The 16,606-nt window shown below is 45.0% G+C and overlaps 1 protein-coding gene across 3 annotated transcripts in view; it reads left to right on the top strand.

Moving 5' to 3' along the window:
• rapgef5a (Rap guanine nucleotide exchange factor (GEF) 5a) overlaps positions 1–16,606 on the top strand; it is a 370,729-nt gene that overhangs the window by 245,306 nt on the left and 108,817 nt on the right. For all 3 annotated transcript variants that reach the window (XM_072509217.1, XM_072509219.1, XM_072509218.1), the window contains one exon: positions 5,362–5,440. In XM_072509217.1, the coding sequence (XP_072365318.1) occupies positions 5,362–5,440 (79 nt within the window). The remainder of the gene's footprint in view (positions 1–5,361; positions 5,441–16,606) is intronic.

Raw genomic sequence — 16,606 nt, 5'->3', positions numbered from 1 at the left:
AGTGATCGGGACGACCCTGGTCGCGGCCTCGCATTAATTTTGTCAGGCCGTTCCAAGGGTTAATCTTGCTGATCCTGGTCAACACCCACTCAAAGTGGATGGATGTTCATCTCATGCCATTGATGACCTCAAAAGGCCACGATCAGGCGGTTCCACTAGACGTTCAGTATATACGGCATCCCGGAGGTTCTCATTTCAACCAATGGGACAGCGTTCACCAGCGCAGAATGTACTATGCCGCATGCCACAATGGGGTGGCACTGTCAGAGCTGCTTGTGGGGTGGTGCCTTCGCACGGACTTGAGCCTTGTATTGCTGGACATTAGCAGGAAAGTCTGCAGTGGACAGTTGTGCTCCTGGGTGGACTTTGACTGTTTTTCACAAAGCGACGCAGTACAGGTCAGGAATTTTGGCAACAAGCCACATGGATCCCAGACATTGTACAAGGGACTGGTCTCTTATGTAGTGCGGCACAGGGCCGGGAATCAAATAGGCACATGGATCACCTCAACAGTCGCTCTCTGGCACTAGCCAAACCAGCACAATTGTTGCCATCTCCTCCACCGTTGCCACCTCCACAGGTTCCTGAGCCCCAGTACACTGAGATGATGGGTGCAGCGACCTCGGATTCCAACTCCGAGATGGAAAGCCAACCATCTAGGGTTGCCGGTGACCCAGTCCCAGATGTGGGAGCGGCTACGGCAACATCGCTTTGGCGCTGCATTTGGAAGAGACATTCCCTCGTGCGTTGTACGCCTCAGACCCTGCGTGGACTGTTCTGTTTGGTCTTCTATACCCTACAAAGGAATCCACCAAAGACCTTGACTTGGCTAAACCAGGACCTTTATTGAGTCTCGTGTGGTAAGATAGCAATCTGTTACAGAGCACGTTATCATGGGGTCTCCTTAGTACTCCTCTGGAACTACACCTAACATCGACCAGTCACCTTTATGTTTTACTACCATCTACTGATGGCCGGATGTGTCCCTCCTTATATGGGAGGGGCTGGTCACATGACCACAGTACTGCCACCTGCTGGTTGGAGGTCGCACACCATCCATCTATGATATTGCCCATAGGCATATCACCACACAGACAACCCCCGAGCACCTGCCCAAGGCGAAGAGGATCTCGTCAATCCGCCACGGTGGACACCATTCAGGGGTATTAGGTGTGGACTATTAGGTTCCCTGTGACTTTGTCAGAATATGAACTTACCTGTTGGGGGCTGGCCTTCCCCTTAACAAGGGAAGCCTGGCGGATATAAAAACCCCAACCCGGATGTGGGTCTGGGCGGGAGGGCTTTTCGGGGAGTGGAGTTTGTATATTGTGTGTGAAATTAAACCATTTTGTTTTGCTTCCATCATTGCTTCCTGTGGTCACACTGCTGGATTCAATGGTATCTTCATATATTCATAAAATGAAATTGTTCCTTTTCCACCATTTTGATGATTATTGCAATTTCACTACCAGAAATCATTTTATAAGATCTTCATCATCTCTCCATGTACTGTTGACATTATAACAGTGTAACAGAGAGGTAAAAACACTCAATTTGTTCATTTTGCTGGAGTTTATGTGGTGTCTATAATTGCAAAGTGTTCATAAAATTAAGTACTTATATCACGGAGAGGAGCCAAAACCCTAATTGCCACATTTGGTTGCCCACAGGACCAGTAAACTGGGCGTGTCTGTTTCAGACGGTCTTGGGCAGACTGTGATAAAACGTTGCAGCTGTATGGGGAAAAAAAATTGCATTCCAAAGTAAAGAGACCTGATGCATAGACAGCAGGAGTGATGGCATGTCTGGCCAGAACAATGCGTGATGCATAGGACATGTTGATGCCTTTCACTCTCAAGCAATGAGGTGCAATGATGTTGGGGGAATAGGCCAAACAATCTCATGTCATTGCAAATGGAATTTAATGATTATTTGAAAAAGAAGTAGCCTGGAGAAATAAATTCCTAGTTGTAGTGAGATGATGCCTCATACTCCGCGCAGGCAAGTAAAAAACACAAAAAGGGTGTTTGCCATCCACTCCCAGCTTTCACCGAAAACTCGCGCTCAGCTGCAAAGTATGCACACAAAGACATTCAAATACAATATACATGCAACCATTACCCACATAGAGCCGGGAGAGAAATCAACACCTCAGCCCTGTGATGCCAGCTCCAACATTTGGCACTATGAAAAAATGTCTCAAGCAAAATAAATCCAGTACAATACTGAGGGAGTGCTGGACTGCCTTTCGAACGAAACAATAGACTGCGGCTCTGTCAGCTCTTTCAGCTGGATGCAAAAGGTCCCATGGCACTATTTCGAAGAAGAGCAGGGGATTTATCCCCAATGCATTGGACAACATTTATCCCTCCATCAACATCACAAAAACAGATTCAAACAGAGAGTCACACATTTTTTGTGGGAGTTTCATTAGCTTCAAAGTGTTTTTGGACAGCGTGAGGTCAAGAAAGGTGTTATATAAATACAAATCTTCCTTTTTTTCTAGATAGATAATAAGTGCCAGCACGATATTCAACCATGGGAAGTATAAGCATTAAATTGAATCCTGACAACATGCACATTGACTGGAGTTTAATACTTAAGGCCTTCCTAATCGGTATGACTCAGTTCAGCAGGACAGAATAGCAATAGCACACCACAAACTAACCAGACAATCTTTAGTTTGACAGTAAATATAGCACACAAGCGGTTTCAATTCAGAATTATTGCTGTGGAGCATTGCTTGACAGTAGGTATCCAGTCAGGTGGGGAACACTGCAGGAGACACCAACACTCAGGATATAAAGTAGATATGTTTCCAAGAGATTGCAGAGTGCAATGTGGTTAGAAGGGTTGGTGGTGATTGTGTGTGGGGTGGGGGGGGGGGGGGGGGGGGGAGTGGAGTTTGGCACAAAGGGAATCACAGAATTGGTTGTGTGTAGACAGTGATCATAAGAGGATCCGATCACTGGGCATTTGCTCATGGGGGAGGGACATATTGTCGGAAAGGAATTAGATTGCAGACGGTGAAGAACATGTGCTGAACCCCATTGTGAAGAAGGAAGCATGTTTGTTTGGAGTCTGGGGGAAGCACCGCTTCTTCTCTGAAAAAGCTCTTACCTCTTCCATGTAGAAACTCTTGCTTACTTTCAGCTCTCGGGTTTCCTGAAGCCCAGGAAACCCAGCTGGCCAGCAGTAGACCTGGAAGAAAAATTAAATCTGAGGCACATAAACTCAGTTATATATTCAAATAAACTACCCACCTGCTCGGGGTCTGTTAATTTCCTGCACTCACAATCCCCAGCCCCCACGCCCCTGACCATTCTGTCACGATTAAAACTAGAAGTGGACAGTTTGAAGTGACTCTCAGCATCTGTTGTATTTTGCTTTCAGTTTGTAATAAGCTGAATTTGTGTTTGAGATTATTAAATTTTATCATTCTACTAAACCCACTTGTCTTTGGGGATAAAATCACCCCATTAGTGTCTGCGACACCCTGCCTCAGTCCAGGTAAAATTTCCCCATTCATATATGCTGCTCCCTGCCTCAATCCAGGTAAAATCACCCCATTACTGTGTGCGACACCCTGCCTCAATCCGGATAAAACTAACCCAGAGTTGCACCTGGTCTTTCTAGGAAGCACTTCAGAACAAATAAACAGCCTATTTAAAAACAAACTGTGGTTAGGAACAGAACAGCACTTGCTCAAAAGAGGAAGCATTTCAAGCACTTCAGAGTTTATGGACTGTGAAGAGCTATAAAAACAAACAAAGCTATCAAGAGGCTTGAAAAGGGTAATGGACCGTGAAATAGAATGTAAGCAATACACTTTGAAGCTATTAGGCTTCTCAGCATGCCCGGAGGCTTGAAAAAATTAAAGGGGAATGAAATTGGCTGAAAAAAGCATTTCAAAGATTTACAACATGTCAGAGGGAAGACTTTTACCTTCATATGACTAATCGTTGAACTTTGCATGCTGGGAGAAACACCAAAAGGTTCCAACACGTCAGGCTGTCAACTTCTATTTCTCAAAAGAATGCTCATTTCCATCTGTTTGACTTTTAATGAAAAGGTAGGTAAGTAGCCATAGCCCATGACTCTCTATCAGAGAAAGGCAATGGGCAGAATATTACCATTTTCTTGCAAAGTGAGGCAGTGGGTGGGAAAAGCAGCATTGAAGCGACATTGTTGGTGTTATAGAAAAGAAATTGCAAGGACTGGGTCCCACAACATCCAACCAGCAACTTAAGTTTTTTTAAGGCACAGTGCCAGGGTGCAGTGCCCAGGCAAGATCCTCTCCCCTCGGGTGATGCACTCACCTGAACTCATCCACTGGTTCTGCTACCGTAGGTGTATGCCGTGGGAGACCAGTCGTAATTCATGCTGGCGTGCCCTCATGCCAACATTAATGGATAACGTAACGGGGGGGAGGGGGGGGGAATTATCAGGCCTAGAGGCCTGACAATTACATTCAAATAATGATAGTGGAGTAGCCATTACATCACTGGTGGGGAGTGGGGACAATCCTGATGAGACTTACCACCAATGTAAAATGCGATTTGAGCCTCTCGTGAGATTTTCCACCCCCGTTACCAAAGCCACCTGAAAAGAACGGGAGCAGAAAATCCTGGCCAATAGGTTATAGAGCTTGAAGCGCACAGCTTCACATCAAGCTTGGAGCAAGGTAAGAAGGCTGGCCTCCATGAACTAGCACAGCAGGTATGGGGGTTCAGCCCGCATAGTTGGCAGTATTCTATTTTATACTCTTGCCATCTAGTCAACTGAGCTAACCCACCTTTTATGAAAAAAGCACACAGCATAATTTTAAGATCAATTACAAACACAACCATTTGACTAACATTAGCTCAGCCAGAAACTGGCAGTGGTGGGGGAGGCAACATTAGCCTTTCCATAAATAAAATGCATATGCGAAACTGTTTTCCAGGTCAATTATGCATATAATTTTCTTTTGGAAATAGCACACTTATTAGGTTGTAATTCTTAAGATGTCTTAAATAAAGCAAGTCTCTTTTTAAGAAAGCATTGCATCTCGTAAGAATGTTGCTCACTAAAGGATGTCTCAAGCATAAAACAAAGTTCACAGGTGTACTTGGGTACAAGAAAGGATTTTGGAGCAATGCATGACTTTAGATAAAAGATGCATAAAACTGAGCCTTCTGGTTTTGTTCTTAAAACTTTTGCACATAGATTTGTGAGGAGTAAGTAATAATGAATTAGGCTGCTGAAGAAGCAGCAAAAGGAAACAACATTTAAATGTTGGCGCCAACTGGGTTCATGTGAAGAGAATAATTCACCACTCAATGTTCAGATGTTTCAGATTAACCGAGTTTTGTTTTACAGATATCTTGCTGGATGATTTTCTTCTCACATACACAGTCTTCATGTCAACCAGTGACTTGTGTCGTGCATTACTGAGGCAATATCCTTTCAGGTGTCCACAGAGGCTGAAAAGCAACTAATATGTAAAGGATTATTCTGGTTATAATGCAGTTTGTCAAATGTCTTCCCATGAGGTCAGATTTCGGGAGAATTTCGCCCAAGCTTCTCACACCATAGATTGAAATGTTCTCCTGGGTCACCTTAGTTGGTGAGTGCGATTACTTTCAGCAAAACAAATGAACAGCATTCATTGAAGTCAGAACCCTTAAATTGATGCTAATGTACCATTTATTTTAGGTAGTTTAAATTGTGCAATTTTATTTATAGAAGCAGCCTATAATCTAACAAATGTGGTTTCCTACGTGGTTTACACTTGAAAATAATGATTTCAAACATTGGATGCAGTGATGTTAAAAAGAATGCCTGTATATTACTAATGACAAATTCAAGAATGACCATCTTGACTCACAAACTATAAATTATGTCATTTTGGAGCTGGTATTCTATTATTTCTCTACAATTACACAATTGTATACACGTTCGATTCAGGATGACTTTGCTGCAGCCCTGACTTTAGATTATGTGGTTGTGATGTCACATTGAGGGTGACTTAATGGAAGTTGTGGGCTGAAGTATCACATCAATATGGGATCAATATATGGACGCAAGAAACTCATATTATTAGGTGCTGAAATGTTTATGGTGAGCTCATTGTGAGACATGAACCGACAACATTTCAATCAATGGCCAGGATTTCCGGCCCCGCCGTGGCGGAACCAACCGCAGGGGGATGGGGTGGCCCAGCAAAAATTCCATTGACTTTCGGCAGGACTAGACAATCGTGGTGGGGGGCGGGGCTGGAAAATTCCAGCCAATGTGTTATCCTGGCAACTGAGTCAAACTGGGGCTCGAACAAAGATACAATGGACGCCACCTTTAAGTAATGATTTTAGTGCCTGTGCAAAACAGGCATCTGGAAATGTGTTCAAAGTCCTGGCAAAAGAAAAAGTTACTTGTTCTTTTCAGCCTTTTCTTGATCCACAAATATCACCGCACCTCTCCACAACTACCTTATTCTGTCTCGGCAACATAATATCAAATATCAACTAATCCAATTGATACTCATGGTACAGGCGTGTTCAGTCTTACCTATTTCTTCTAGTGCTTCTCCTATTTTCTAACCATGGGCTGCTTCTGTTTCCCCAATGATAGAAAGAAGTGAAGTGATGAGTTGCAATATGTCAGTATCTGTCTCTCAGGGTAGAGTACCTTCTCAATCTGGGTGAATAGAAGGGCCTACATGTACAGGCACCATGGCTGTTGCTGCCTAGGCCTGAATGTTGTTTGACACATCAGGTGCCATTGGAGTGGAGCAGGGTGGTTGGATAATACAAATGTAGTTTTGGTGTAAGAGACAACACCATTATTTGTGCCAGCTCTTGCTATTTCTCTGCTGCTCGGCATTCATTCAGTGCAGTATGTGGGTGCAGAACATCAAATTAAAATAATGTTTGTTTTTTATTATTCATTCACAGAATGTGAGCATTGCTGGCAAGGCCAGGATTTGCCTATCCTTAAATTCCCTTAAGAAGTTGGTGGTGAGCCGCCTTCTTGAATTTCTGTAGTCCATGTGGTGTAGATACTCCCACAGTGCTGTTTGATTGGGAGTTCCAAGATTTTGACCCAGTGACAATAAACAAATGGTGATATATTTCCAAGTCAGGATTGTTAGTGATTTGGAGGGAAACTTGCAAATAATGGTGTTCCCATGTACCTGTTGCTCTTGTCCATGTAGATGGTAGAGGCCATGGGTTTGGGAGGTGCTGTTGAAGAAACCTTGGTAGGTTGCTGCAGTGCATCTTGTAGATGAGAGACAATGCAGTCACAGTGTGCCAGTGGTGGAGGGAGTGGATGTCATTGAAGCCCAGCATTATGGCTGTCTCCAGATATGAAAGGTTGCTGTAAATAGGAGTGTAAAGTCTTGGTTGCATATAGTGACAGCACTATTGCTGGTCAGAATGGAGATCATGGAGGGGGGTCTTGCTCAATCAAGTCTGGAGACCGCACTTCTGTGAGATTGATTTTACACATACTGGGGCAACAATCTGTTCACATAGTGCTGCTTCAAACAACATTACACAGACAATGTCAACCCCCCTGATGGGAGTCAGCGCTGTGGCCACTACCTGTGTAGCTTTCTTCTCTGATATCAATGAGGAAACCAGCATGTGCCATGAAGGTAGGGGCCAGTGGTGCCCTCTCTGGACAAATTCTTCCCCACTATCTTGTAGGTAACCATTCTTCACTCACTGCAAGTTTATGCTAAAATAACATTTCATGTATTGAAAATCTTTACTGTATTTTGGTTGTTTCTGGAGTTCTCTTTTTAAGTAGACTCTGCTGAATAAATAGGTTTTGCTGTTAAATAGACAGTTTTGCCTATTCTGGCAAAATCTTGACCCGGATTTTCATGGAGTTGGACCCAGTTGGGAACCCTTTAGAAAATGGTGGGCAGGTCCAGGTTCTAGGATTCCCAACCCCATTCCCGGTCCTGGCACTTTTTTGCTAGCACAAAATTAGAGTGCGAGTAGTGAGCCTGCACACAACCCTTTCTGGCTCCATTGCAGGGGTGAATATTTCCGAGCACCTGCAATTTTGATGGAGTCGAGTCCATTCTGTTAGGAGACATGACACCTCAGAGGAATCGTGAACCTTTGGGAAACCCTTGTTCCATGTCAGTAAACCAAAAATAGCCATTCAAATATCCTTTCTCATAAATCTGTCAATCAACCAGCTCCATTCATCGGATCAATGATAAAAAGCTATTATCCACTTCATACCTCTTTATCTTGTGTAAATAAGTTCACAGACGTTGTACAAATTCTTTTAAAAGATTTTCTTCTAACTGTTTCTGTGGATACAATTGCCAGATGGCCTCCATATGAATGCCTGCCTGAGCTCCAGAATGGCTACTCTATTTACCTCTCAGCAGGTGTTTGAAAAGAAAAAAGAACTTGCATTTACATGGTGCCTTTCATGATTTCAGGATGCCCCCAAGTGCTTTCCAGGCAATGAAGTATTTCTGAAGTGTAACATAGGAAACATGGCAGCCAATTTGGAGACAGTAAAATCCCATAAACAGTGGTGTTATAATGAGCAGACTTTGTTTTCAGTGATGTTGATTGAGAATTAAGCGTTGGCCGGGATAAGCTCTTCTTCAAGATAGCGCCGTTACATCCTTTATATCCACCTGAGAGAGCAGACAAGGCTTCACTTTCATATCTCATTTTAAAATAAGAACCTTTCATAGTACTGCATTCCTTCAGTACTGCACTAGAGTAACAGCCTAAATACTCTTTTATGTCTTTTGACTTGGAGGTGAGAGAGTTACCAACTGAACGGTAGCTAAACCATTAACTAGACCTCAGCTTTTCTCAGTTAAAAGATCTTAAAAATCTGCATATTCTGGAAATCTAAATTAAAAGTAGAAAATGCTGGACATATATAACTGGTCCATTAGCACCTGGTTAAGGTGTCAAGATTTGGCTTGGTGGAGGAACTCTTTACTTGAGTTAGAGTCTGCCCCACATTAGAAACTTCATCATACAATCCAGCCTGATGCTTCAGTGAAATGCTGGTAAAGTGGGAGGGTAACAGTCAAAACTAAGGAGTCTTAACTCCAATCAGATAGAAATGAGAGTTGCTGAGTTCCTGGCCAATCTCCACCTAAATAATCTTTATTGTCACAAGTAGACTTACATTAACACTGCAATGAAGTTACAGTGAAAAGCCCATAGTCGCCATATTCCAGCACCTGTTCAGGTACACTGAGGGAGAATTCAGAATGTCCAAATTACCTAACAGCATGCCTTTCGGGACTTGTGGGAGGAAACCGGAGCACGCGGAGGAAACCCACGTAGACACAGGGAGAACGTGCACTCCACACAGACAATGACCCCATGCACCTTCAGTAAATCTGAGCATATCCAAAATGATGCTGCCTATATCCTAACTTGCCTGAAGTCACACATCATCCCTGTGCTTGATGGCCCAGATTGGCTCCCTGCAGGCAATGGCTTGATTTTAAGATTCTTAACCTTTCTTTCAAATTCCCCCATTGCTTCAGCCCTCCCCACCTTCTCTAGCTCAGTAACCCTCCAGGTGCTCTTCCAATTCTGGCCACTTGCAAATCCCTTCTCTCCACCATTGAGGACCATGCCTTCAGCTGCTCTGGAATTCCCTCCACCTTGACCTCTCTTTCCTCTTTTAAAACATTCCTGAAACCTACCTTGTTGACCAAACTTTTAGTTACCTGTCCTCGTATCTCTTTATGTGACTTGGTGCCAAATTTTGTTTGATGGAGCTACTGTGAAGCACTTTGGAATGTTTTACTGCATTAATGGCCCAAAATATATTTAAGCTGGTGTTGTTGCTAAATGGGCATCTTTTGAAAAGCTGGAAGAAACCGTATATTACACAAAGATAAGCTCGATAAAGTAATGAAATAGAATGAAATAACAACATGACGTGGACACAGTTATAGCAAGGTGAGCAGGTATGAGAAAGATGCACAATAAATCTTTCAAATGGAGGTAAATGAAATAGAAAGATGGAAGACGAAACTGGCAAGAAAATTGAACAGGCCTCAAATTGCTAAAGTCACTTCACTTATCACCTTTGCAACTTTCTTTCATACACCTGCCAAAAGTGCCATTATTTCCAGAACTTGCTATTTTTCTTTCTCATGTTTAATTGAGATGGACTAATTCATGCAGACTTGTCAGTTTTGAGCTGTCGACGATTGCACAATGAATGCTGGACTGATAGACCCCGAAACGTCTTTTACAATCTTTAAGAGCTATTCGGGAGACAAACCATTCTAACCCATCCATTTGGCTTGAGTTCAGCCTCATTTAGCAAAATTAACGACAGTATTCTAACCATTTCATTCAAACCAACTACCTGATGGTTATTCACTTCAAACAGAATTCTAGTGTAGAGATCTGCAACTACATTTATCGCAAGTATTGTTTTAGATTAAATATTGCCTTACCCATAAATTTTACATTTTAAAGATACGTAACGGACTGTGAATGCAGCGTCCAATAGTCCTATTGATCATCCATGAATCTGGCAGCTTGACGTGTGTCTAGGATAAGCTAAACCTATGGTACATGTGAGGACATTTTCACTGAATCAGTTGAATTCTACCTCATTTACAAGTTCAGATTAATAAGATTTCATTCATGTAGCAAGTGCTCTCTCACATCGTTTTCAGCTTGTAAAAAATGCATAGTAGAAAAATGTTTATCTGGTCATTATTCAAGGAAACACACGTGATGAAAGTGGAATCATGTAATTACATTTTAAAATATGCAGAATAGGGTATATTTGCTGATAGACAATGCCTGTTGTGAATGTTTTGTGTTGAAATCAAATTTGTGTCAGTGTTAATTTAAGGCAGGTATAAGGAGCCGGTTTATTTTAAACCGATTAACGGCTGCCTTAAAATAATACCGGCGAGAGGTTGGTGTGAGCTTTTAAGCATTTGCAACAAAAGACTGGATTAGGAGATTTACTCCACTGGAAGTGTGACAGAAAGCCCATTAATGATCATGGTTTCTGCCAAACATTCGGCAAAGTAACGCCAACTGAGCAGAATTATCTCTGAGGAATTCCCAGGCCAGTGCGTTTACAGGCAGCATCAACGTGCATTACGAGTCCCTTTAATGTAATAAAACTTGCTAAACTGCTTCTGAAGAGCAAAACTTAGAGGGAATATCAGTTTTTTCTACTCCTGAGATATATGAAATGTGTGGTGTATTATACTGATATTATAATAGATTACTTGGAGTGGAATGTTAGCATTTTTTGACTACGTGTGTATAGTCCGCTGACTCCACTGTGGCTTTTCCTGCTCTCTGTTTTGACACATAAAATATTCAGGAGGCGGGACTCACAGCGTCACACTGGCAGACCTCGCCAGCTACCTCAACTTTTCAGAAATCAGGGCATCCTTGTTAAAACAAAGACCCCCCCCACCCGAGAACCACCTCCATCATGAACCACCATAATGGAAGCCCCCCCCCCATCTCAGCACTGGCAGTTCCCCTTGGTGGTGCCCAGGCACTGTCAGGATACTGCCCGGGCATGAGCCCTCCCCCCCACCCCCACCCCCATACCCCCACACATAAGTGTCTGTACTTATCAGTGTGCCCCTGTGGGGACCATTCACCAGGTTCTTCAAAACCTGTTGTGAATCCCGCCGACGTGACATCATGCTGGGGGGGGGGGATAGGGGTGGGGGACAGGCGACGCAGGGCAGATGCCTACATGGGGGGAACGATACAGTGGGGAGGCCCGCTATGTATATAATAATAATAATCTTTATTGTCACAAATAGGCTTACATTAACACTGCAATGAAGTAACTGTGAAAAGCCACTAGTCACCACATTCCGGCTCCTGTTTGGGTACACAGTGGGCGAATTCAGAATGTCCAAATTACCTAACAGCACACCTTTCCGGGCTTGTGGGAGGAAACCGGAGCACCCGGAGGAAACCCACAGACACAGGGAGAACATACAAAAGCCACACAGTCGTCCAAGACTGGACCGGGTCTCTGGCACTATGAGGCAGCAGTGCTAACCACTGTGCCACCATTATATGTTAATGATGACGGGATTCCTGAACTTTCATGTCATAAACCAAATTATGTCATCGGTGGGGGATGGGGGCAATCGAGCTAATAAATCCCGCTGGCATGGATGCCATTTTGGGATGCTCAATCGATTCGCCACTCCCACCACCATTCCCGCCCACCAAAAACGGGGGCAGAAAATCCCCCCCATTGGTGTATGTCTTAGTCAATGTAATAATATAAAATTGAAATAGCAATCCAGCAACTCCCTCATCTTTTTAGGTAATCATTCACTTGAGCCTAATTCAAGCTGTCTCAATTAAGGATCCCTTGGCCAAGATTCTCCAGAGCCAGCCACCAGTGGAGCGAATCCTGATGGCCTGGTGAATCAGGTGTTGGGCCAAAAATGGGTTTCACGCCAGTTGTAAAACCCATTGAGAGTCTCCGAGTGGGACAGGCCAGCCCCAATGAGCTTTCCAATTGCCCCGAGGAGCTTCCCAATGGCCCCGATGAGGTACCTGCTGTTTCGGCGGGAAAATCCAAGTAGCTCATTCGAGCTGATCTGAATGTCAATTACGGGTAAGATGCCCAATTCACCTGCCTCCTGGAATTCCCCAGCCCCCCCCCCCAGCCGAGCGTTCCATTGGCGTGAATTGGCGCAAGCTCTGAGAGACGGTGACCTGGTGGCTTGCAGCTCGAGGCATAGAAAGGGTGTGCGTACCCTCCCTACACTTGCTTCCAGGGTGCTGAGGAGGATCCTTCAGGGGATCTGGGGTCAGGGGGCTTGTGCTGCCTGGAGGGGTTCAGGTTGGGGGTCTTTCCTGGGATGGAGGTCATTTAGTTGCTCTCCCATTTTCAGCTTTTAAACCCTTTAAACAGTCTGTTAGAATATCAAAAATACAGTTCTATGATAATAAAGTGAAAGTGTTACCACCTGCAAACTTAAACCCTTTAAACAGTCTCAGTATGGCAAATTCAAATATCGTGAGATGAAGGTAAAAGTATTCCCTTTAATATGGTGGAAACCTTTGAAGAGTTTTTTTCACCGTCAATTTCATTGGCCTTTAACAATTCTGACCTGAATTGTTTATATTCAATTTCACAGACTGTTGTCTTTGAAAGGCTTGCTGATTGACAGGTCCAGGCAGTTTCAAAGGGAGGATTAAGGTTGTTTATTTAAATAGCTCTGCAGGGATCCATTAACTCAGCGGAGCAGCTGTTTTTATAACTGCAGCTTTTTTTAAGAGGCTGTCTTTTTGTTCTCAGCAACAACTCATCCACTGACCAAAGGCCCTTTAATGTGCTCCACTCCCCTGGCCTTGAACTTACATCTTTATCCAGCTTATTTTCTAACTCCCATCATGCCCCCTCAGAGTTAATCTTGTCCATGAGAACAATCTCCTCCACCGTTTAAAATATTCCCACTAAACTGCTAATCACCCAACTTCCCTCCCTATTCTCCATGTTCGCTGATATTGCTAACAGTCTTCTGTCTTCAGGTGATTCCCCCTCTCCTTCAAATCTGCCATTTTATCCTGTTCCTCAAGAAGCCAGTCTTTGGTCCCACCTTGCTTGTAGGCCATTCATCTTCTCTCCGGCCTCCCCTTCCTTTCCAGGACACTTTGGCTTGTTGCCACCTCTCTGGACTATTTTCCACTTTCCCTGTGCTCTGTGTTTGGCTCCCTCCAATTGTATTTCTGCGCCTGACATAGGGGGGTGATTCTCTAATATTGAGCCCAAATGTTCGCGCCGTCGTGAACGCCGTCGAGTTACACGACGGCGCAAACCGGGCCCGGGTACGACGGATTCTGGCAACCACAGGGGCCCAGCACGGCGCAGGAGCGGTTCACGCCTCCTTTCCCGGTGCCAAATGGGCGCCGCGCCAGCCCACGCATGTGCAGTTGGGCCGCGCCAACCTGCGTGGGGGACTTCTTACGCGCGCCGGCCCCGACCCAACATGGGGTCGGCCGCGCCAGAAAGTAGGCCCGTGGGGGGAGAGGCCGGCCCGCCGATCGGTGGGCCCCGATCGCGGGCCAGACCCCATCGGAGGCCCTCCCCGGTGAAGGAGTCTCCCTTCTTCCCCCTCCCCCCCCCACAGGCCGCCCCTCGACCGTTCCCGCAGAGTTCCCGCCGGCAGCGAACAGGGGTGAACGGCGCCGGCGGGGCTCTGTCGTATCTGCACGGCCGCTAGGCCCATCTGAGCCGGAGAATTGGCAGCCCCGCCGATTCCCGCGGCCAGCGCCGCACCAAACGCGCCGGCGCAAATGGCGCTGATTCTCTGCACCTCGGAGAATCGCGCGCCGGAGGCGGGGCGTCGTGACACAGTTACGGCGATTCTCCAGCCCGGCGCGGGGCTCGGAGAATCGCCCCCATAGTGTGAAAATGGCTCTTGACATCCTATGTGACTGCAACAAAATCAATCCCTTTCTTGATTGTCTGTAGCCTTTGACACAGTTGATCACACCACCCTCCGCAAATGTCTCACCATTGTTACGAGCTGTGTGGAACTGCTTTCACCTTGTTCCATTCTTGCCCATCCAATCATAGCCAAGAATCATTTGCAATGGTTTTACTTCCCGCTCCTGAACCGTTATTGTTGATCTAACCTCAGGCACTGCTATTTCTCATCTATATGCTATCCCTCAATGACATGGATGACACAGTGGTTAACACTGCTGTCTCACAGTGCCGGGACCCACGTTCAATTCCAACCTTGGGTGACTGTCTGTATTGAGTTTGCACATTCTGTCTGCGTGGGTTTCCTCCAGGTGGTCCGGTTTCCTCCCACAGTCCAAAGATGTGAAGGTTAGGTGGATTGGCCATGATAAATTGTCCCTTAGTGTTCAAAGGTTAGGCGGTGTTATGGAGCAACAGGGATAGGACGTGGGAGTGGGTCTAGGTAGGGTGTTCTTTCAGAGGGTTGGTGTCGACCCGATGGGCCGAATAGCCTCCTGCACTGTACGGATTCAAGATAGCATCTGAAAACAAAGAAAGAACTTCCATGCATGTGCATATCCTGTCCTGCCTCACCAACACATCTTTCAGCCCTCCGCTCTAACTAGATTATCGGGCTGCATGTCCAACATCGAATACTGGATGGGCAGGGATTTTCCTAAAATTAAATGTTGCCTGCTCTAAAGTCATTGTTTTGGTCCCTGCTCCTGGCTCCATTTCCTGGCTACTGGCTCCATCTACTCTCCTCTGGCAACAGCCTGAGAATAAAACAAACAGTTTGCAACCTTGGTGTCATACTTGACCTCAGAATGAGCTTCCAACCACATATTTCTGTCATCGCTACGACCACACATTTCTGCCTCCATGGCAACAGGGGCTTCCTCCTTTCATCTGTTACTGAAACCCTCATTCATGCTTTTGCTACCTCGGCTATTTGGAGGCACTCCCGCCTGGTTTTCCACAAACTTGAAGTAAACAAAATTCTGCTGCCTGTGTTTTAATGTGGACCAAGTCCCATTCACCTGTAACACCTGTGCTCACTAACTAATGTGGACTCACGGTCAAGCAACATTTTGATTTTGGAATTCTCATTGTTGTTTTCAAATCCCTCCGTTTCCTGGCCCTTTTCTATCGAAGTAATCTCCTCTGGTCCCGCGGAATATCTGAGTTCTCCGAGTTCCACCCTCTTGAACATCCCAGATTTGGCTTCCTTCAACATTGCTGGCCATGCTTTCAGCTGCTTGGGCCCTGGTGTTATCTTCATCTTTCTCCCTCACTTTCCTCCCTTGAGACATTCCTTAAAGCCTACTGTCAGGATTTTCTGATCCCATTGTGGCGGGCTGCCAGACGTCCATCTCTGCATTAATGTTCATAAGATACCCAATTACAATAGGAAATGTACTGCCCAAGATTAAATTTAACTCGGACCAAGAGAGAACCAGGTTTGATCCCTGTCTGTGTAAAGGTGCACAAGAGTAAAGGTGTTACCATTTACCTAAGTGCCCTTCAGCCAAAGATAAAGAAAATCGACCCAGTTCCCTGTTCCCAAAGAACACAAGTGATTCCCACAGAAAGGGGAGGATATGTGGATGCAAACATGTTTGGGTTAAAGAATCTGCATCACGCAAATTGCTCACATGGAAAGATGGGTGTTAAGGCTCGATGCCATAGGGTGGCTGGTATTGATGGAGCTTTAACCCACCAAATTTAGCACCTTACAGAGGAAAAAGGGTGAAAAAGCAATGGCCAGAACAATAAAAAAGCCAACATCCAGCCAAGTCTAATTGCATAATTTAACATTTTAAACTCAGGACTGCCAAATCCCCATGTAATGAATGAGATAAACAAATGCATTCAGGACCCGAAATGCCAGAGATGAAATTTACCTTCTTGCACTACTATTATTTTCAGAATATCGGCACATTCTTCGTGTAGCTGCTTGCTAGAAGTTTAGGTCCTCTGAAGCGACAGGCAGAGTCAACAAAATTAGTTGCAGGTGTTATTATAACCCGTGCGAAACCTACGGTTACGGGTCAATTAGGCTCCCCGTGAGACTCGTGGAATGCTAGCTTCCTTGCTGAGGGGTGGGGGCCCATCGGCGGAGTAAATGAAC

This window comes from Scyliorhinus torazame, chromosome 6, assembly GCF_047496885.1.
Source record: "Scyliorhinus torazame isolate Kashiwa2021f chromosome 6, sScyTor2.1, whole genome shotgun sequence".
Lineage (NCBI taxonomy): Eukaryota > Metazoa > Chordata > Chondrichthyes > Carcharhiniformes > Scyliorhinidae > Scyliorhinus > Scyliorhinus torazame.
The sequence above is the reverse complement of the archived record's forward strand: the minus strand, read 5'-3'. Positions and strand labels throughout refer to the sequence as shown.